Source organism: Dermacentor silvarum, chromosome 7 (assembly GCF_013339745.2).
Source record: "Dermacentor silvarum isolate Dsil-2018 chromosome 7, BIME_Dsil_1.4, whole genome shotgun sequence".
NCBI classification, from domain to species: domain Eukaryota; kingdom Metazoa; phylum Arthropoda; class Arachnida; order Ixodida; family Ixodidae; genus Dermacentor; species Dermacentor silvarum.
Genome location: NC_051160.1, coordinates 91,412,777 through 91,436,570, shown reverse-complemented (window position 1 = coordinate 91,436,570; position 23,794 = coordinate 91,412,777). Strand labels below are relative to the sequence as shown.

The window sequence follows — 23,794 nt, the reverse complement described above, 5'->3', positions numbered from 1 at the left end:
CTCGAGGCGCGATATCGACAGTGGCGCCGCCTGCGTCGGGTCTGCCGTGGCAGACGACAGCTAACGCGCTACCAGAGGAAATCCGAGGAAAACTTCGATCGCGCCCTGCGGAGACGTTTTTGAGGCGCGATTTTGCTTCGTCAGTCAGTAACTGGTCTTAATAATGCCGTTTTGGAAGTAGCAATGCGACGATGCGAGACGGCGCAAATATCAAGTGTGCAACAAGCGTTTGCGCACGCCGGATGGTAAACAAAAAAAAAGCCTTTTGCCCTCGCCTTGTCGGTTGCGGCAACTTAAGGCGCAGCAGCATGCCATTACAACGAAGTTCTTGTCCCTAACACGTTTGATCCGTTTGTGCGTACAGCACTTTCGTCACAGAAGCTCGAGAATGGCAGTCGGAGCACGCTGGAAAGAAAAAAAATATACAAAAGTGCGACGCGAACTTCCACGTGACACGGATTGGCCAATGGGGGAGCGGAGGAGGCTGGGGCGACAGGAGGCGACTAAGAGAGGGCGAGGAGGAAGCGCCGGGGTGAGCGCGGTGGCGGCAAGATCTAAGAATGGCGCTACTTTTATAAATATAGGGGCTTTATATGCGCAGCCTTTCCCGCGCGCCCTCTCGCACACCGCTACCTGCTTGGCGTCTCTTCTCTTCGCTCTACTCAGCGGTACGGGTGTGCGCGCTACACACAGAAAAAAACAAAAAAATGGCGCTAATGCAGTGGTAAACTCAGCGGTAATGCAGTTCCACTGAACGGGAAAGCTGGGCAAGTTCGGAGCAGCTATTGGCTGATGTTTCCTTTGTGTTTATCTTGTTTTATCCTGTGTTTATCTCGTGGCGACGCTGTCGACTGGCGGGCAGCTTGTGACGCTGGCGAGCAACGGCGTTTGGGCCTTCACGATGTTGGGATTAGCTTGCCTGCGCTGGCGAGCAACTTCAGCTTCTCGGGCGCGCACCGCTTGATGAGCCCTTCATCGGCGCTGTCGCTTCAAGCGCGAGCGCCCACTGTCGCTTCAAGCGCGCTTGCTGCTCGGCGTCCATGGCGGCAAACAGTGCTCCTGAGCGCGCGAACGGCTTTTCTAGGCGCGCCTTTCGTCTCCTGCCAGATGTCGCGCGCTGATTGGACACTGGAGTGGCGACGCGGTGAGCGGAATCCTTCTAAAGCCCCTTGATGTTAGAAAGTAGCGACACTCTCCCCCCCCGCGCGCGCTTTCCTCCTCAATTCTCCTCGGATTTCTCCCCCTCACCGGGCCGGCGCGGCGCTGAACCCTCCAGTGGCTCGCTGCAGCCGCATTAGAATCAATGCGCGCGCTTGTTTATTCGGCCCTTTCAAGCGTTGTATGGGAATTTATCCCTTGTGAAACTGTCATGACGAAAGTACGTTTCCGATAGAACGTCGTGACATTTTTTTTTTTGAGGACGCTTCGATAAATACAAGCGGAAGCGCTCCGAAAAAATGAGTACCAAGCAGTGGCTGAGCTGTTTCCCTCTACGTCGCCACTTGGGTTGTCCGTAACGCGGAGGTGTATTGGGTGCATACAATATAAGCAGCGTAGAGTATAAACTAGAATTTGGTTCAAAATATTCGCTCTTAAAATGCTCAGAGAAGATAACCAAGAAGAAATGTGATAGTTTACTTAAAGTGAATTCGCCAAATCAGTGGGCCAAAAGCCTTTGTACCAATGCCACTGTGCAAAATACGTGCTGTGTTTGCGAAACAGCCAACATAGAACTTTACACACGCGCCTGTATTCCGTCACTATGAAACGACGAGAAATTACATTCCATCACCTCTGGGAGTAACCTAAGTCTCTCTCTCAAAAAAACAACAACAACAACAAAAGGCTGATTGCTTACACGGAAACTGCTAAGACTGGCACTTGATAATTAACTTACAGACTTCAAGATGGCAAGTTAATCAGAATTGAGGGAGATTATCAGAAGCGCGTGGCTTGTACTTAATGAGCATGCGCGAATAATACATAATACCACTTATCTACATATATATTGCGGTTCATGCCTTCGCAACATAAAGTACGTAAAGAAAAAGAAATGCTCGCAGTATTGAAACTTTGCAAAGATACAATAAGCACGCAATAAGAGTAAAATAGTTCCTTGGCTTCACAAGTATCAGGCGCAAGGATCACACGCACACACACACACACACGCGCGCGCACACACATACACGCACACACGCACGCACATACACACGCACACAACTACAAAATATGAGTTACAGGCATTAACTCACAAATTACATACATTTGAAAACTAACGCACGCGCGAAAACACAAAAAGCTTTGTCACGGGTCGAAGAGTCAACAAAAATTTGAGCCGACTCACTTTAAGAAAAAACTATATGCACAGTTATCGGTGCTCTGTATTGAACTGAACGAAGAGTCCGGCTATGCGAAGAGCATTAAAATCTTCATGCAACTTCATCCGCAAATATGAGGAAAGCTGGAACATTCGCCTCGCAAAGAACGGCGTGCTTAGAAGGGGCGAAATCTCTTCTCCAGATGTTATGGAGCCACTGCTTCCTACGCACGACATTCCGTTCACCTCGGGGGATATAAAATAAGGCTTGCCCTTTCTCTGACCTGCTGCTGCATTGAAACGCGCAGCAGCAAGGCATTTTCACTGAAAACGAAGCTCAGATTCCTACGAAAGGATGGAAAAACTTGGGAAACACACGTTCGGAGCGGCAGGGCGACCACTACTTGGACTGCTCATGGCGAGCGGGAGAAACCAAAGGCGCGCGAAAGCAAGTTCCGCGCAGTTTTCGTGACGTCAGGGTCACCTGACCGGGTAGTCTCGCGCGCCGCAGCCATTCAGCGTGGCGGATGTGCTGCCTCCGCGAAAGAGGGGGAGAAAAGGAGGAGGTTGACCGCGCCGGCGAGGGTGTGGCGGCGTAGATCAAAGCGTGTCGCTACTTTCTAACATCAAGGGGCTTTAAATCCTTCCACTTGTGGGGTGATGGTGCCATTTCTTGCGCTGCGCCGGCATCAGCCGGGCGTGTTGGAAGCGATTTTACCAAATTTCTGATAATTAATTCGAATAATTCGATTAATTCCTGTATTTTATGTTATTCTAAATCTATTTCGTTTAATTCTGCCTGGTTTTGCGCTGGTATTGGCATGTTTTGGCCCTGTATTGCGCTTGTGTTTACTGAACGTGACGACACGACACATTAGACGCCGACACCTCGGGCCCCTAATGTGCTCCGCACTTAACAGCATGACAACTATATGAAGACGATAGTGTGACGACAACAGAATCTGGGCTAAATTTGACCCCCTGGAGTAGTTTAAAGTGCACCTTGGTCTAAATACGCTTGCGTTTCTGCATTTCGCCCCCATCTAAATGCGGTGGCCGCGGCCGCGATTGAACCCGCGAAGTGGAGCTCATCAGAGCAACGGGATAGGTACTAAGCTGACGTGGTGGGTTGCATTTACATGTGGAAGTTAAAATCTGGTAACTGTGAGAAGCCGATTATTAATGTATGCTGGCGGTTGTTTTACAGGTATCCTTGTAAATGGCAAAATTACAAGAAGAGCTATAAAGGTTACAATTGCCTAACTTAGCAACAAAAAGACATATCGCGGCTCTATATATAAACTGCACTTAACAAAAGATCTATACCGGACTAATTGATGTATATATTGTACTACGCTTTGAGATACAACAATAAAATTGTGAGAAGGTCATCGGCAATACCAAGGGTCACTTTACCGAATTGCGATTTCCCTTTTTTTTTTGGGGGGGGGGGGGGGCGGAGTTACGAATTGTAAACTTCGTGCTTCCATTCACTTTTGACCTACCGATTTCAGACAACTTTTGTAAAAACCAGTTCGAAATCAAAGTTCTCTTCGTTAGAGGCACTAGAATTAGGTTTTCTCTCAAATGTAACAAACTGCATCGAAATGAGTCCGACCGTCGTCTCAGGAAAGCATTCCTGCGTTTTACGTGCATTTGAATAGGGAAATTGGAAGCACGATGACCATGTGCAATGCGTCTATGTGTAATCATTTTCTTACGACAAGGTTCCTCATATTCCTCTTTCTTTCCTGTTCAATGGTGCAGCGTTAAATGCTGGGTTGCTGATGATGAACCTAACACGCATGCGTGCCTTCGGAATCGAGCGCCGTCTGCTGGAGCTCAAGCGGGAGTTCGAGGGCCGCATTCCGTTTGCGGACCAGGACTTGCTGAACATCCTGTTCACTCGATACCCGCAAGGGATATTCACCTTCACGTGCCGCTGGAACTTCCGCGGAGAGCACTGCCAAGGCGACGCCCTGTGCACTGACGGCCCAGTGGCAGTGGTGCATGCGTCGCGCAAGATGATTTCGGAAAAACTCGAGCCGGCATTTGTCACGCTCCACCAGGCCATGCAGAAGGTAAGTACATCGTCAATGATGAGCCCCGACACACTTGGATTTTCCATATTGGTCTCGGGATTCACCATATCCACAGGGCGTTCCAAAATGGAATGTCTGGGTACTTGGGTGCTGTTGGTGGTGGTAGTGGTGGTGCTGGTTCTCAAAACGCGACTCCCTGCACCGAAAGCTTAACAAGAGGTCATTTGGTTACCCCTCTCTTGACTAACACACATTGGGTAATCCAATATGCGCGTCTTGCTTCAAAATAAAAGTCTTAATGTAAGTAGGTAATATACCTCGGTTAAAGTGACCAAAGGCCAAAGAAACAAAGGACACGTATGGGGTAACTCCCTTTTTACAAGTTATTATTCTGAGGCTAAAACGGCGCAAGAAATTCCGGTACACTAGTGATAGACAGTGACAAGTTTCAGGCACGAAACAAACATGTATAATTAAAAAACAATCACAATAAATTTTTGATTTGCCTCGCAACGTTTCAAACGCAATGGTAAGCTCGGCGGTAATGCAGTTCCACTTAGCGTGAAAGCTGGGGAAGTGCGGAGCTGTGATTCGCCCGTGTTTCCCTTGTGTTTATCTTGCGTTTAGCTATTCTTTTCACGATGTTGGGATTAGCTTGCGTGCGCTGGCGAGCAAGGGCCGTATTCTGAAACGTTCCACTTCGGCGAAATTTCTTTTTCGCCTTCAGGCGCGCGATGATTCGCTGTTTCAGCTAAATTGATTGAGCTGATTGGCTGGTTGAGCCCAACGTCATTAAATTTTACTCAACCAGCCAATCAGCGCGCGCCTGAAAGCGAAAAAAGAAATTTCGCCGAAGTGGAATGTTTCACGATACGGCCCCAACTTCAGCTTCTCGGGAGCGCACCGCTTGTTCAGCGATGCGTCGGTGCAGTCTTTCACGGGCGAGCGCCCGCTGTCGCTCCAAACGTGCTTGCTGCTCGGCGTCCATGGAGAGAAAGAGCGTCCCGGAGTGCCGGAACGGCTTTTCTAGGCGCGCTCCTCCTCTCCTACAAGATGTAGCGCGCTGATTGGACGCTGGAGCAACGGCGCGGCGAGTGGAATTCTTCCACTTGTGCGCTGGTGGCGCCCTCTCTTGCGCTGCGCCGCTCTCAGCCGGGCGTGTTAGAAGCGATTTTAAGGTATTTCTGTTCATTAATTCCATTATTTCGTGAGTATTCCGGTATTTTATATCATTCTGAATCTAGTTAGTTTAATTTTACCTGGTTCTGCACTGGTATTGGTATGTTCGCGCCCAGTTTTGCGCTTGTGTTTTCTGAGCATGACATGACAAATGACACATTAGACGCGCGGCCAGAGGCTCAAGCGCTAGACGAAATCCTTAAAAGGCTGCAGATACTCGAAAACGAAAACGCCCAGCTTAGGCATACCATCACTAGAATAGAGAATGAAAAGAAAGCGCTCGAACAACAAGTTAACAAATTCAAAGAGGCGGACCACGATGCCGACATCAGCATGACGAATAACACACCCATCCCGACACACCCGGCAGCAGAGGGAGCTTCAGAGAACGAGACCCCGGTTACCCCAAAGACGACCGGAGCCAAGAAACGCAAGAAAAAGTCGGGCGACAATGACCCGTTTCCTAAAATCTTCGAGAATAAGCTATATCAATTTCTCAGCGCCATGTCGCCGATGGGATTCGATGCGGAATCAATCAAGAAAGGTCACAATAGACTAGTCAACTCTATGAAACCTCCGCTCGCAGTATCGACGCTTTAGAAAAGACCACTGCACCGGAGTCACCCGAAAGGGTCATCAACACACACCCGACATCACCCATGAACCCCCCTAACATCAGGAGACACCCCGCAGGCAGCAGCCTACTTACCAGTCCCGTCACCAACGCGGCCGCAACAAGGATTTAAGATGGAGGGCACTAACGACTGCCCCCGGGCCAACAGGCCTACACAAAAGCACGTCAGGCAAGACAAACTTGTTATTTGGCAATGGAATTCTCGCGGATATCGGAACAAAAAAGCGGTGCTGCAGCAACACATTAAGCACTCTCCGGACAAGCCGGACATCATTCTCGTACAGGAAACCAACAAAGAATCCCCTACATTATCGGGCTACGAGGCAGTGACGGTACACCCCGTAAAGGGATGCAGCGGTCTCGTCACTCTCGTTAATAACAAGCTAGCGTGGGTAGACATCGACAGGAGCAAACCAACGAACAGGTGCGAACACTTACTAATAGAAGTGCACCAAGAGGAAAGAAAGTGAAGAGCGTATTCGTCCTGAATCTCTACAGTAGCCCGAGGCACAAGAATCAAAACTTCCGAAAAATTCTGAGGAAGGCCAGGGACAAAACCGGACTTAACCCCCTAGTCATTGCCGGTGGCTTTAATGCCCCCCGCAAAGGGTGGGGCTACGGCGCCACCAGCGCCAAAGGTCGAAATTTGGCCTGGAACACGGACAAGTTGCGGCTTGCCCTGATTACATCCGCTGTCCACACCACCAGAACAGGCAACTAGGTCTCGAGAGATACCACTCCGGACCTAGCCTTCCTATTGAACGCCGAAGGGGCAACCCGGCTGAGCACCGGCGACGATCTTGGCAGCGACCACTACATTGTCGAAGTCACGTTTCCCGTCTTGGAGGTCTTGAAGCACCCCCCGCGAAAGTGGAGGTACACCGATTGGGACGCATTCAGACAGAAACGCGAAGCGCGAACTGAAACACCTAGCTTGCTCGAACAATAGGCGCGGGAGCTGAAGGAGGATGTGCAAAGTGCCTCGAAGAAGGTCGAAACGGACCAACCTACGGAAGACATGGACGCCAGATTGGCACACCTTATCGAAGCGAAAGCGGCCCTGCTGCGGAGATGGAAAACGCAGAGACTCAACAGGCGCCTCAGGAAGAAAACCTTCGACCTTAACAAGAACATAGAACAACACTGCGCTGTTCTATCCAACCAACAATGGGACGAAGTCTGCGCGAAGGCGGACGGCACCATGACCTCGACAAAGACGTGGAACCTCTCCAAGAACCTCCTCAATAAAGCTCAAACCAAAAACGGTAGGTCCAAAGAATCGGACAAGATCATCAAGAAAGAACTCGAGAGTTCCACGGAGAAGGAAATCATGGATAACTTGGCACGCAAATACATGCCGCTGCTGTCTGGCAATCGGGCATGGACGGCCGCAACCCTGTAGACGGGCACGGAAAATCCCCACCTGGACGAACCCATCATGGTCGAGGAGGTGAGATCCGTTCTTTACAACCTGAACGGAAGGTCCGCCCCCGGGCCAGATGGCATCACGAACAAGTCGCTCCGAAACCTGGACGACAGCTCGATACGGTTTCTGACGGACCTCTTCAACGAAGTCTGGGACACGGGCGTAGTGCCGCAGGATTGGAAAGCTGCCATGGTGGTCGTAATCCCCAAGCATAACAAGCCGGGCGGAATCGAGAACTTCCGGCCTATCTCGCTTACCTTCTGCCTCGGCAAAGCGATGGAACACGTCGTGCACAACAGGATCTCCAGATACCTGGAAGACGCCGGCGCCCTGCCACACACCCTCATTGGGTTAAAACCGAGACTCTCCACGTAGGATGCCATTGCACTCATTAAGCACCAAATAATCGATGACCAGATCAGGAACGCCAAGGCCATCCTGGGACTGGACCTAGAAAAGTTCTTCGATAACTTGTCCCACAAGTTCATCGCCGACACGATATCCCCACTCGACCTCGGATGCAAGTTCCACGCTTACGTAAAATCGTTTCTTCACGACAGGACAGCCACCTGAGGAGCCTGTCTGAGCCTGTCCGACCTGGCTTCGGACGAGCTCACACTTGACGACAGAGGCACCCCGCAGGGTTCAGTCATCTCTCCCATGCTATTCAACTTGGGTATGGCAGGTTGGCCGACAGATTCAATCAGATTCACGGCATCGAACACACCTATTATGCTGACGATATAACCCTGTGGGCCACTAAAGGCATGCCGGGCACAGTGTTGCCAGGTTTGGCTATATATAGCCAAATTGGGCTACGGGAAAACTTTTGTGACGTCGACTTGGACGAGTTGGCTATGTGGCTATATTTGGGCTACTGAAAATCTGCGACTTGGCTGTGTTTGGGCTATAAGTCGCACCCTAATCCATGCTCCAGAGGTGGCTCTGATCGAGTAGAAGCAAATCTCGAAGGCTGTGTTTTAGCTGGCTGAGCCGGCCACGTGGCTGAGCGTATGTGCGTGCGCGAAATGACCCCCCCCCCCACCCGCCTTTCCTTCCCTCTCTGCGACGTTGTCTGAGCCGGTGGCTTTGATCTTTGATGCACTTAAACTTACACCCTGCTTGACCGTTAGGCACATGATCCCCGGGCATCGAGATGAACCTGGGAGTAGTGGGTTTTTCACAACACACTGTACTTACTAACGTGGCTATGCTTAGGAAGGGAGAGCAATAACATAGGTTCGGGGCCGTCGGGCGATCGTGGCGCCGACATGAAAGACGGGAAGCACGGGTGGATGACACGCTCCAGTGTGTTGTTCATGACCATGTTTTCCGGATGAAGTATCGCGCCGGGCACAGCTTTCGACCTAATCCACGTTTCTGGTGCGAAGCCTTACTGCCATTTTCCTTTTCCAGCTAGATGAATTTTTCTTCGTGCTTAGATTCGAGATTGATTTCGATAGGCTCGACGTAAGATCGGATCCTCCTCAGAGAGGAGAAGCCAAACATGGGGAAATGGGCCAAATATGCGAGAACGTATAAAATAGAATGGGAGCAAGACCCCGAGCCAAAGGTGGGTTCTGGTGCTCTTACTTCTAGATGTTTTGTCCGTAACGTCACGGATGCAGAAACTCATTCTGCTAATATCGAAACATGTTTGTCACGATGACATCAGTGCACCCCGTCACATGAACTTCACCCACCGTGTTAGCTTGTGAGGTGTCGTGCTGCTGTCTTGAGGACGCGGGTTTGATGCTCGGCCACGGCGGCCGCATTTCGATCAAGGCGAAATGCAGGAACACCCGTGTACTTAGGTGTACGTTAAAGAATCCGAGGTGGCCAAAATTAATCCGGAGTCCCCCACTGCGTCATGCCTCCCAATCACATCGTGGTTTTGGCACGTAAAACCCCAGCAATTATTAGAGCTTTAGAATAGGGGCCTCTAACGTATTGGGGCCCAAAGAAATAGCGTCGAAGCCACTGCGCATGCGCAAGACGGAAACTGTGTTTAGGTTTAGCGTCGGGCACACTATTTCAGCGATTTAGTTGGATCCCCAAAAGCTGCCCCAAAAGCTTTCGTCAATTATCATGGCGGCGCCCATTGAAGCGACGGCTCTAACCTAACACAAAACTGGGCTCGATTCGTGGTAATGCGTAAAGTTCGTACGCTAGAAGAAGTGATTGCGGTTATCGCTTTCTCTCAACTGGCATGTGTAATGAAGATTGATTCATTATACGCCACTGATTCCGAATTCAATTGTCCATTTCATGGCTCGTAGGCCTATCACGGATTGACTTGGCTGGGTGAAGGTGCGTAAAGTTGGTTGGTAAAGCGCTACAAGGTTCACGCTGCTAATAGAATACGTTCTAAATTGTAATTAAAGGCGGAAATACGAAAGTCTAAATTAATTTTCTTATCATGAAATGGTATATTTTATTTTAATATTTATAACAGCTTTTCTTTGACGCCATAGTGACGCTGCAAACGCAACACGCAATCGGCAAACGCAAAATGCCTATTCCAAAACTCTTCATTCCTGCATGCCCCAACGCTAACACCCGCAAATTTCTCTTTGGGGCCCCAAACTTTAGGGGCCCCTATTCTAAAACTTTATTAGCTATCACCATGGTTTGCTTTTTGCCAGTAACCCGTTTTCACAGCATTAACACTGTTATCAATTTGTTGTTTACCATTGCTCTTTGTGCGCCATCGCGGCTTTTACCCTTTCGAGCGAGGTAGTTCGGGACGTGCTCGTCACCGAAAACGACTGCGTGCTTCTTACATTAGTGTGCCGGTTTGCGCAGTAACGTTTTAAAGCGCCGCTTACACCGATTCAGACAGTGAGGGGCCTATCTGTTGCCTGTCCCTTTTCTTAACGCATGTTCATGGCGTGCGAGAGACCTAACATGCCGGCCAAGTTGATGTAAAGTGACACTATATAGGTAGTGTGTGTCCCAGCTAATCAGGCACAAGCTAATTGGACGAAAAAAAAAACAAAAAAGAGAAAACAAGATAGAACAATGCGACAAATACCGCGAGATATCGTAGCGCGAAAGACTTGTTTTAGCTCTTCAAAAAAGAAGCCGTGAGCACGTCGCCGTCGCAGATCGCTGGACAGCTGAACTTCTACGCCGTAGGCACAGATGACGGGAGAGATTGATGATGCTAAACATTATTTTGCATTCATGACAGCTATAAAGCAGAGTTTGTAGTTAATATTACTGTAAATAACCAAAAATAATAACTTAGTACTATCTATCATAAAATAAAAGCAGTGATTTCACCTTCTGCGGTGATTCGCTGGAACTTGAGAGCTTCCGAGCCCAATCAAAAAGTGTTCTTGTGAAGCATGATGTCGCTGTTGTTGATGTAAAATGCCGACCGTCCCGGCGGCACGGACATTTTGTTACGACGGGTTGTGCAAAAAAAGGTTTGCTGTAGTCGACTGTGAAAATGTATACACAAATAAAATTGCAAATAAAAAAGTTGTCGTAGTTTCACCTGAAAGGCGAAGCATCAATTGCGATAGCAAATTTGAAGAGAGCTATACGGAGTAATGATAGCAGCTTTATCAGCTGTATAAACTTGGACATGCAGCAGCACCGGCAACACGCAGAACTGTTGTCGACGCCGTCGGCGTTTTGCCCGCGTTCGCTCAAGATGCGTGCGGCGTTGGTGACTGTTGTCGGAGCCTCTGATATAGATAGGCACTTGGTGCCGCAGCTAAACGTCGCCTCCCTTCCCTCCCTCTCCCCTCCCCTCCCCCACGGCCTTTCGCGCGTCGGAAGAAGGCACGTTTGCTGTACATATATGGTGATTGTAAAGGAGGAAAGAGACGCCTACTTCTGCAGCCCTTAAGGGAGCACAGCGCAGAACGCGCGTCTATTCTCCGCCATGCGCTCACTCCCCGTGAAAGCGCGCGTCCCTCGCGCCCTTTCACTCGCACATACAGCGTTCGGCGCGCGGCGACGATTTTATCTCCATTGACGTCATACGGAACCTCACGGCGACGGCGACCGCGACGCCGACGGCAGAAATCTGCTTTTGAGTGTCCATATAATTGCTATCGCAATAAAATGGCTATATTTGGCTACGAAATATGTTGCACTTTTTTTCTGTTTGGCTACATTTGGGCTACAACTTCTCTAGCTTTTGGCTACGCCACCTCGTCGGACCTGACAACACTGACCGGGCATAATTCAGGACAGAGTACAGGAAGCTGTCTTCGTGGTGGAGGAGTATCTGGTCCTCGCTGGCCTCGGATGCTCGCCGGCCAAGTCGGAGCTCCTCATGCGACGCCCTGTTCATAAGGGTAGGAGACCTTACTCCACTAACAACGACTTCAATCAGGACATCACGGTCCAAACCAGCACGGGCACCGCCATTCCGAACGTCAGCCACATCCGAATCCTGCGACTAACGATCAAAGAAAAACACAGCAACACCATCACGGTACAAAAACTGGTTGGCCGAACGAAAAACGCATTGGGTTTGATCCGACGAATAGCCAACGGACACATGGGCTTAAGGGAACACAATCTAACAAAACTCGTCCAAGCTTCGTCACCTCTCCCTTTGCGTACGTGGCAGCCATGCTCAGTTGCACTAGAACAGAAAAAGTGAAGCTGAACGCACAACTGTGTAAAGTCACTAAACAGTCCCTTGGCACAAGCTCGCTGCGCTCGGCATTCACAACACCATCGATGAAATCGCAGAGGCACAGTGCAAGCTCGTCAGACTATCGGGCACACTGGCCCGCCAGGATATCTTGGCCAAATTGGGCCACGACCCGACCCTTATGAAGCAGGACCACGTGGACATCCCTAGGGACTTTGGCAACAAGATCACGATCATACTTAGCCCCAGAAAGGTACATCCAGAAAACAAGGAAAGATGACGGCCAGGGGAAAGTGTCTTCTCTCACAAGCCCATAGGACTCCGGACTGCTCCGCCTTCGTATATGCGGCGGCGTACACCGGGAACAAGGATTTCGTTACGACGGTGGTAAACGGCTGTGGCGACGCCGCCAATTCGGCATCCACCACCGCCCGGAGATCGGAAGACGGCAGAACAGGTCACGATCGCTCTGGCCCTCGCGGAACACAACCTCACCCACGTCTAGAGCGACTCGATTACAGCGGTCAGGGCCTTTCAAAGGTGTACGGTCTGCACCCAAGCTCAATCCTCACAAGTAATCCTATTAACCGTCACATCGTCTACTGATTTCCAGCCCTTCTAAGATAGAAAGTGGAAGGACTGCTCAATCTCAATGAGGTTGCGCACGGGGCAGCGTGAGCCCTTACCGCTCCCCTGATCGACCCACCCACGAATCGCGACGCCCCCTCCATATACCACAAAATCACTAAACACTACCGACTTCTACACCGCAGCCTCAATCGGACTCAAGCGGTCACTCTGCGCATGTTACAGATACATACCCTACACAAAACAGACTTCACCACTACCTACCTGAGCTTTACGACAGATCTTACTGCGATAGCTGTTATTCACCTTTAAACGTCTTCCACCTTCTCTGGCCGTGCTCGCGAGCTCACCCCGACTTTGAGGAAGAAAAGAATAACTTCGATCAAGCCATCAGGAGCGACCAACTCGCTCGTCAACTCTGTGCAGTCCAGCGAGTCCAGGACGCCGCCGCCGCCTCGGCTCCCGGTCCCGTCGGGGGAGAAACCCACTTCATAGGGGTCGACGATCCTGTAAGACTCTCAGGACCTTTCGATAAAGTTTATTTCATTCATTCATTCATTAGACGCCGACAGCCCGGGCCCCTAAAGTGCTCCGAACATAGAACAGCCGTAATCAAGCGAACACTGCACACGCTTTACGAGCAATTAAAGCATGCAATATAATGACGCGTGTACTTCTTTATCTTTCTCCGGTGACCGCTTTTCACCGGCTAACGAATGTTAAACGCTATCGCTCGGTGCATATTGGCGTGTATAGGAAGTTTCGCGAATGTTGTCGATAGTTATATCCTTTGGCTGTTGTCACCAAAGCTTTTGTAATCTGACTGTACGTGAAAGGTGAATTTTCTAGTACTTTCTGGAAGGCACGCGGTCACCAGATTAGGCTGCAACCTCCAACGAGTCATGTATAAATGGCCGATGCGCTTCATCTGCAGATTTCGATGATCGCCGACTGTGCACGCCACTAGCGTTGTACTTCGAATGTCACTTGCTTTTGTGGGCACAGGTTCGGCCAATAAAAAGTTTGCTTCGTGATTTACAGTTCTTCTACTGCGTTCTTCACTGTCACTACAACGTGACATCTGGTGGAGGTGTGGGTTAGGGGCTGTCGTGAACGGTAATTTTTGCCGTGCAAATTCATATCAGTGTTATCACGTGTCCTCCAGCTGTCCGGATTTGGGGGCCTTCCCAAGCAGTCGTTACTTTCCTGAGCTTGACGGTAAACTCTCGAATGACGACAGAGTAGTCGGTGCCTGTGTCGAAGGCCATGACGTTTGGCCATCGTTAAACACGTCAAAGTCGGTAGTTCTTCGTTTTGCTTTGAATTTAGGTCTTGGCGTTGGATCACGGCTGCGTCGCGTTGATCTGTGGCTCGTACGTCTCGTACGTCACGTCGTCAGGTCTTCTTTTGTCGGCGTATTTCTGGCTTCGGGGCTTCGTCGGGATGGCGACGTGTCGTTGCTAAGTCGTCGAGATAGACCTTGAAGCGTCGTCGGCGGAGGATCTTCGGTATTTAGACGTGCAGCACCTCCATCGGTTGCTGCTTTTAGTTTTGCGCATATGGGCTTACGGACAGGCCCTGGGCTGGGCCGGTGTACGGTCGGCACTGCGGCAACAGGTAGCGGCCTGGTGACATCGAATGGGATGGTCGTCATGGACGCAACTACCTTACCCTCTACGCCGAAACGAAAGCCCAGCCCAAAGGCAGTGCGGCAGAAGTAGCAAATATTTTATCGGGAATATCTTGCTGCGACAAGGTGCTCCATACGGCTTTATTACCGATAGAAAAACGACTCTTAAAGCAGCGCTTACTCAAGTCATTCTGCAATATTGAAACGCATACGTCCTTTTCTTTCTTCGGTCACCACTTATAACCGGTTAACAAATATTAAACGCTTTCGCTCGACGCTGGACGCACCTGCATGTATCGAAAGTTTCTAGAATGTTATCGATAGTTCTATCCGTTGGCTGTTGTCACCAAAGCTTTTGCAATCTAATTGCATGCACGACGTGAATTGGGTACTACTTTCTGGAGCCACTCGAGAACAAGCGATTCCACTGAGTGGTGTATAAAAGCCGACGCGCTGAACCCGCAGAGAAGATTTTCGAAGATCGCCGACTGTGTTCGCCGCTACTATTCTGCTTTGAATGCCAATTGCCTTTAGGGGCACAAGTTCGCCTAATAAAGAGTTGGTTTCGTTGTTCACAGTTTTGGTACTGCGTTCATGACCATCACTACAACGGGACATTTGGTGGAGGTGCTTCTGCATTCATGAACCGGCCGCGATCCAAGCCAGAACCGCCAGGGCATCATCCACGTCACCACGGACCAGCGAGCTAGCCCCAGGCTACAACAATTGCCGCCGGAGAACGGACTTCTGCCTGAGCCGACAGAAAAGATCGTGAGAAAGTCAACTGTCACGATGACGTATGCAGCATCCCCTGCAGCCATCGCACTGAAGCAACCCAGGGAGCCGGCTACCTTCCGTGACGCTTCATCGTAGGAGCCGAAAACATGGCTCAAGACTTTCGAAAGGATCTCAGTCTTCAACAACTGTACCACTGCAAATAAGTTGCGTCATGTATACTTCTCCTTGAAGGATGCCATGAGGACTTGGTTCGACAACCGGGAGTCCACTCTTACAACGTGGAATCTGGTTCGCAATAATTTCCTTATGACCTTCACGAGCGTTGTCAGAAAAGAAAGGGCCGAAGCTCTACTGGAAGCCCGCATGCAGCTACCTAACGAGAACTTTGTCATCTTTACGAAAGAAATTCAACCGTCTTTTCCACCATGCCCAGAAGTGTCCGAGGATAATAAAGCTTTCCTACTCATGCGTGGTGTGAAGCAAGAACTTTTCGCCGGAATGATACGGAACCCACCGAGACTGTCGAAGAGTTGCTACGTGAGGCCAGCAGCATCGAGAATGCACTCCACATGCGGAAGACGCAATTGAACCGCCACACACTTACAAGAAACTACGCCGAAATTCAATCTCTGGGCACCGACGACTGGGCTCGACCACCACAGTGGTCGTGCGGGAGGATCTTCAGAAGTGGGTCCTTTTATCACAGCCTCAAACGTCTTCAATTACCCACCTGCTACGCGAGGAGATCAAGCAGTCGTTAGGAGGCCCTGAACCACTGCAGCCTCAGCCAGAAGCGCTGAGCTACGCCGCTGCCGCTCGGCATCACACTCCCCCTCCGCGCCCCCGTCAGGAGCCGCCGCAATTCCGTCGCCAGACGCCGCCGCCGTGCAGCCATCCCAACCGCCCGTCGGCCATGGCAACGCCCCAAGGAAGACAGACATTTGGTGCGCTCCAGCCTACCACCCGCTCTGATATCACTGTGGAGAAGCCGACCATTTATGCCGCCGATGCCCATACCGCGACTTGGCACGACTGCGAGGGTTTGCCGTGAACTCGCAGCGCCCACAGCAAGGTGAACGGACTAGTGATAGCAAGTCATGAGTACTCACCCTGAAGCCGGAAAACTGTCGGTTCGCTTACAATAAGCTTCTGTTCCTGGATTACGTCATCAGAAAATGTGGATTCCGTCCTGAGCCGCCGAAGACATTTGCCATCGCTGACTTTCCTCAGCCTGCCGACAAGAAGGGAGTGCGCAGATTCTGTGGCCTGTGAATATATTACAGGCACTTCGTCAAAGACAAAATCCGACGTCGACTTCAAGTGAGAAACGCGGCGAATCGAAGCATTCGAAGAGCTTAAATAAATGGCGCCTGCACTCACCACTGGTACTCGCCTACTTCAGTGAAGACGCCGACCCCAAAATTCACATCGACGCAAGTAGCCTAGGCTTCGACGCCGTCCTAGTGCAAAGGAAAAATGATTTAAAAGTTTTATTGCTTACGCTAGCCGGTCGCTGTCGAAAGCGGATTCCAATTATTCTACGACGGAAAAAGAGTGCCTTGCCATCATTTGGGATACCACGAAATTCCGCCCTTACCTATACCGCAGGCCGTTCAAAGTCGTAAGCAACCATCATGCCTTGTGTTGGCTAGAAAACTTAAGGGACCCTTCAGGACGCCTCACAAGATGGAGTCCTAGACTCCAGGAATATGACACCTACAAGTCCGGACGGAAGCACTCTGATGCCGACTGCCTACTGCGCGCCCCCTGTGACCCGCCGCTTTCCTGGGAACAATAAGCACGGACGACGTCGCTGAACAGAAATGAGCAAACCCGGAGCTAAAAAGCCTCATCGAGTACTTCGAAGGCCACACTAACGTTGTTCTTATGGAATTTAGGCGAGGATTGTCCTCGTTTTCCCAGCAAAACCACGTACTCTTAAAGAAGAACTTCTCATTAGTCCGCGCCAACCACCTTCTTGTGCCCTCAGCGCTGCGTCTAGAGGTTCTGCTGGCCTAGATGACGAGCCGACCGCTGGACACCTCGGATACTCCCGTACACTATCAAAGATACAAGAGAAGTGTCGCAGCGTTGATGTGCCGACGCACCAACGACGACAAAGTCCGCGAAGGCGTAAGCGAAGCGACCGCATGAGGAGAGAAAATTAAGTAGTTGGACCTCGAATATCAACGTGGCAGTATCTTTTTCCTGCTGCGCCGCAGTGGTGACACCGGACCATTGAACAACACGTTCATAATTATTCCACCGAGCCCCAATAAGCACCGAGGCAGCCGAAACCCTGGCCCTGTCTATGACTATGGCGCTCCGACCAGAGGAAACCTCCGTGCACTGCATCCAAGAACCACCGCAGCTCCCCAAGGGCCCACCTGGAAGCCCTACCATCTGGCTTATCAAACTGGAGGTGTGTTTGTACCAAGGAGGTTTACATTTTTTAGGGGCGAAGCTCCTTAGGGTGTGGGTCGTTCCCTCCTCTGTAGTAGTAGTAGTATGTAGCCACCTCTAGTTTATGAATTGCTCAATAGATGGCGTAAGTGGTAGCCACCTGTAGTTTTATGAAGTGTTCACTAGATGGCGTAAGTCCGTAGCTCTGGTAACTTCGTGGTGTCAATTCAACAGCAATACCCATAGTGAAGCAATACAAGTACCTCGGCGTACACGTAAACGAAGGAAAATATTACTCAAACAACCACCAAGATAATCTGAAAATAAAGGGGAAGCGGAATGCAGCAATAATGAAACACAGAGCACTGTGGGGCCACAATAAGTATGAGGTGGTGCGTGGAATCTGGAAAGGAGTAATAGTTCCAGGGCTAACATTCGCAAATGCCATTATATGCTTAAAATCGGATATATTGGCGGGTTTGGAAGTTAACCAAAGATCGGTAGGCCGGTTGGCTTTGGGAGCCCACGGTAATACCACAAATGAGCGCAGTGCAGGGTGACATGGGTTAGGCCTCTTTTGAAGTCAGAGAAGCACAGAGCAAAATTAGTTTTGAAGAAAGGCTCAGGAACATCGATGACAATAAATGGGCGGCTAAAGTGCACAAGTATCTCTACATGAAAAGCGTGGACACAGAATGGAGGAAGAGGTCAAGGAAGTTGCCAACCAAGTACAGGATAATCGAAACTGCAAATAGACAACCAGGAGTCATCAGAAAGAAAGTGAGAGAAATAGAGACCGTGAATTGGATGCAAAGAATGGACACAAAAAGGACAATGGAGATTTACAAGAATGAGAAGAAATTAGAAGGGAAAATCTGTACGATAACACAAAGGGCAGTGCCTTGCTATTTGAGGCTCGAGCCGGTTGCCTAAGGACGAAAACATATCGCAACAAATATTCGGAACTAGATGAGACATGTACATGCTGCAGTAAAAATCCAGAAACCACTCAGCACATCCTGATGGAATGCGACGGGATCCACCCAGCGAGAACCGTAGGTAGCGTGCCACTCCCAGAAGCGCTTGGTTTCAAAGTGGAAGGAAACATAAACAGATCAGCCGTAGAGATCAGCAAGAGACGATTGGAGTACTGGTGGAAAAAAAGCAGGGAAAAGATTGATACGACCTGATCTCTTAAAATCATAGGCAGCGGCACAAGGTAAATTTTTGAAAATGAAAAATAATAATGAGAGGTATACAAACATGCTAGATGAAGAACATGTATAGTATACCTGATAAAATCAAGCAGGCTAGGTGGCTATTTGTCGCCGCCCCGTTTCAAAGCGGTTGCCAATAAATCATCATCATCATCAATGGTTGGCATGGAGACCACTATGTATGTATACGCATATATACATATATATGTATATGTATAGTATAACCGGAAGCCGACTTCCGCTTCCACTTCCGGTTCCGGAAGCCGGAAGCTGGCTTCCGGAGAACGCTTCCGGCGTTTTTCTCTCTCGTCCGTAGCTAGGTGCGCTGCGGTGCACAATGGCGTTCGTTCCCGACGCGCGCTCTCTTTCTCGTCCTTAGTTAGGGGCGCTGCATTGCACAAGGGCGTTCGTTCCCGACGCGCGCTCTCTTTTATCTTTCGTCCGTAGCTGTGGTTTACCAGAATGATCCCCCGGTGCTTCGCCCGCTCATCATCATTCACTTCGTGGATATGCTGTGATTTTTAAACTTCCTTGGTTTCTACCTCCATAGCATCACGTCGCAGCAGACTAATTATCAAATAATGGTAGCTATGATACGCCTGTTCTGAGCGGTGATGTCCCACCTCCAGGGCCACATGCTTACCACACACTTCGGACCTTCGTGCTGGCCCTATCATAACCGGCAGTGCCGCGACTCATTGTCACTGCCGTCAAGCCACAACTCCAGGAACATTCGTCCGCCACAGCACCAGCTCCGTGAAGTACTACCCCAATGGCAACTACTACTGACGGTCCGTTACTTCTACCGCGCTATGGGCAAGCTTGTGGTCCCCCATCCTATTTTTGTACAGCTCCCAGTGTCTCCCCAGCACCGCCTTCCAAAAACGCGTAAGCCAAGACTGCGCCCAGGTCCCGTACTTACTCAACCCGCACGTCCCGAGTCTCCTGAGCTGCCTCAGTAGACCACGTTTCACCAGGGTGACACGCCTCACACTCAATCCATCACCATTACAACCGACTTTCAAAGTGCTTCAATTCAGTGCCCAGAACTTGCGTCACCAAAAGCGAAGCCCTTTCAAAGTTCGGGTCCTGCCACACTGCCTTGAGCGCAGCTGAGACGTACTCACTGTACAGTGGCGTGAGCGGCATGGCAGTAGTGGCCACCCGCGATTCACCGTGCCTGTCCTGTCACTTCGTCGACTCGCCGTCAAACCACGACCTCCACACTCACGACACTTGTAAAGACGACAACCAACAGAACAGAACCAATGTGCGCAGAGTGGCTGGGCTGACCTTGATAATGCGAGTCCCAAGGCTCGCCGGTCATGAGGATCAGCCACCCTTCGCAACCATTGCCACATTTCGATAGTCCAGTTAAGTACTCATTCACGACAAGCCGAGTTTTCCACACCACCTCAAGAAATACATGATGCCCAGTGCTGTTCTAATGAACGCGGCACGGAGACCACACGCACAAAGTCAATTTCTGCATGGCCGAGTACGCCTCGAATGGTCTCCATCGAGCGCCCTCATGGCCCCTCAGCGGTCGCGTTCAACCACCAGGCGAGCTACCATATCAAGCGCGTATCAATTCTGTGTCATGTCTGTGTCGTGTGCAAAACAGCTTCGCTGGTCATCCACCTTCACAGAGTGGAATTGCACATTGTTATTACAGCGAAGCTGTTTATGGCTAGGGTTCCGTGCATTTTTTGTGTGCGTAAGCAAAACCTCAGGCGCCGCACGGACGCGCTCCTGCACTGCCAGGGTCTTTGTCGTCTTCTTCCACAGCTGGATCGTCGGCGTGAACGCGCTCGTGCCACTGCTCGCGCGTTAGTCGTCGTCTTCTTCTACAGCTGGCTCGTCGGCGAGCTTCGGATATGCATTTTGAGTTTATTATTTACCAAAAGGCACCATTTTCAAGATGAGTAGACTCCCAGGTATATAATAAAGGTTTGTGAAAGATTTGCCACTGTGCGAAACGCGACGGCCATGTCTACGTTCACACCGCCCTCTCTTTGTCGGCGTTCCAACCACTTGCGCATCTAGCTTCCTTTCCTTCCACTCTCTCGTGGTGGCGGTATACAAGCAAACCAGAAAGACAAGTTGCCGTTATTCATTTTGAATTTCACTACTCTTGTGTCGTAATGTGGAGGCCGCGTGTAGTGCGGACTCCCGTGAAGCAACGCGCCTATGCAGAGCGATGGTAAGAATAGATGCGAGAGTGCCTTCATCACCAGTGGCCGCAAACACCAATTGTCCACCGATAGAGACAAATAATGATCACCGGTCAAGACAATAAATGTGTGTGCGTACCTTTCCTCACTATGACCACCGATCAAGACAGTAAATGTGTTTGTACCTTTGTTAAACACTCTGTGTCATGTCTGTGTCGCGTGTAAGCAGCTTCGCTGGTCATCCACCTACACAGAGTGGAATGGCTTATGATTTTTCTTTAGTTCTAAAGTGAAATCCAAGCCAAGGCAGCGAAACGCTCACTTTATTAGCTGGCTCCTTATTGTTTCCAACCTTGCTTTCCGAGTCTCACAATTATCTAACATGATCTTAAATTCTGAAAAGGGTTTACTTTGTTATATAATACGTTGCGGAATACTTCTTTGTAACTTCACCACTTCTGACATTATTATCAACGCATAGCGTTGCTTAGAACAAGCTAGAAGCCGCTGTACTAGGCGTCAATTCGCGCGTCTGTCTAATGATTTTGACTTGTGAGGATCATCCACGCCAACCAAGCACCACCCACAACGTGATCAGCATCATCCACAGCAAGCTCGAGGCCCTCGTACTGCCATCTTTTTACGCGACGTTCACCGATCTATCACCAGCCATTATTGCGATGCTTCAGGCCATTGTTCGACATGAATTGGACAACATGGTTAAGAACTTCGTGCATGTTCGTCTGCATTCCCTGTTTCCCATATTACATGTATCGTACGTACAGTATGACTTCAACTCGGTTACGCAACTGGACCGTTTGTCTGACGGAATGACAAATTTATGTTCTCATTTTCGCATGAACCCCTGGGGATCTTCAAGGTGCGCTTTATTCATCTTAATTGCAAGAAACGTGTACGGCTTAGTCGTACGCGAGAAAATATTCGGCCTGCTTCTAGTTTGAGTGTCTTCGATTGGAGAGGATCTGCTATCTCTGATCCGATAGGCCAACGGTAACTGAACAAAAAATGTTTAATTATATTAGGGCAAGCAGCAGGACGGCAGCAACGTCTGGTCTTTGGTGAGAAAAAAAAAGCACGGACAGTGTACGCTCAACTTGTGCTGCTCATTATCATTATCAAGTTGTTAGGAAAAGGCTGTGCTTCCAATATGTGGCCATATCCCTTCTGCGAACATCAAAACAATCCGCGAGGAATGTCGATTATTTCTTTATATCTTACCCAACCAGAGCCTGCCTTGAGTCGCTTTCTTGGCAAAAGGCTAGGCCTGCACTGCTTAATCAGGTGCTTTCAACTGCAGGCTCAGCGGCACGTAGTCAATGGCCACGTGAAAGCAGGTGAAATAACGCCGCATAGAGCTACTGATGTAGCACACTTCTCAACCCTGTCCGCAATTTAAGCTGACGAATCAGCTGCTTGACAAAGCAACCACGAAAAGTGGAAATGCAACTACAAAGCGTCTAATGTGACCCGTACTTCAAGCAGTCAAAGTGATAGCGTGCATTCATAAGATAAAATGGGATCTGCGCTGCCACGCAACATTCCTTACCGAACATTATAAACAGCATCTACTTTATTTATTTATTATTTATTTATTTATTATTTAATATTTATTTATTTACATACCCTAAGGTCCCCTAGGGCATTACAAAGGGAGGGGGGGATTTACACAATTCAAATTTGCATCACATACTCGTACAACAAAAAGAGAAAGGCACGCACAGAAAACCGGTACATCGTACAGTTGCAACAAAAAAAGACAAAGGAGAAAAACATCATGGAAATGCAACATTCGGCTTGGCATAACACAATTCGGTAATTATTAGAGGAGATAGTACTGCGGAAATGAACCAATCAAAAATGTTCTTTTTTTTTGGTACCGTGCCTATTGCCATGAAAGAAAGTTGCTAACTACTTTGGTTGTTTGTTTGAAATGGTAAAAACTAAATACCTCTCCCCATGAACCTCAACCAGATGGATAAGAAATTATAGAACTCTAGTTGCAGCTGAAATCAATATTTGTTTTTGTTGTTTTACAGTTACACTGTCACAAAAGAGCGCGTAATCGGGGCTCGCGCCGCGTGTCACGCAAGCCAGCGAAAGAAGCACCCCCGCACCGCGATAGTTTCAACAGAGGGGGAGAGCACATACGCTTCAAACGGGCGACGCGACCACTGGCGTCTAGACGTCTAGACGCATTGACGAAACGACGGTAACCAGAGAGAGAGAAAGAGAGATCGGGCGCCGAGACACCTTCTCAACCGGCGAGTCGAGAGAGAGATTACTACAGCGTGAGCGTGCGCCAACAGGATGAGGCATCACCCCCCTCCTCGACGATGATCCGACGGCGGCGGGAGAAGATGTGTTAATGGACTAGAAGATTCCCAGGCTTTGGCCACGCTACGAGAGCACGACTCCGATAGGAAGGTTTGAGAACGCCTGTGACGGCTAGCTAACCGTCGTGCGAGAATCAGAAGGGAGTTCAGACCGGTCCGGTGAAGAGATGTAACGTGGATACTGGCCGCCTGCGGAAGAAGGGGACTCCCCGGCAAGCTAGTCGACGAGTTCATCAAGCGTCTGCATTTCCGGAAGAAGTTCCTTCTTGAGATTTGCCCCGAGCTACGCCGAGATCGTCTGACTTCAAGACCAGCACGGGTGAATAAGATTGGACACTGAGTGTTCCTATTCAATTTGTACTTTACGTGTTCGGCTTTTAGTGCTTGTCGTTAATTATTTTCCTGTGTTTTGTGAATAGCCATCTGAATCGTATTGTGTTTTGTCTAGCCTAAGTGTGCAAGTGTGTGTGTGTG

General features: G+C 49.7%; 1 protein-coding gene across 7 annotated transcripts in view; it reads left to right on the top strand.

Moving 5' to 3' along the window:
- Positions 1-23,794, top strand: part of LOC119458271 (glucoside xylosyltransferase 1) — a 364,373-nt gene that overhangs the window by 200,217 nt on the left and 140,362 nt on the right. Inside the window, exon 5 of one of the 7 annotated variants that reach the window (XM_049670972.1) lies at positions 4,085-4,398. The exons of the other annotated variants lie outside the window; for them this stretch is intronic. Within the exon in view, the coding sequence (XP_049526929.1) occupies positions 4,085-4,398 (314 nt within the window). The remainder of the gene's footprint in view (positions 1-4,084; positions 4,399-23,794) is intronic. 7 annotated transcript variants of the gene reach the window in all.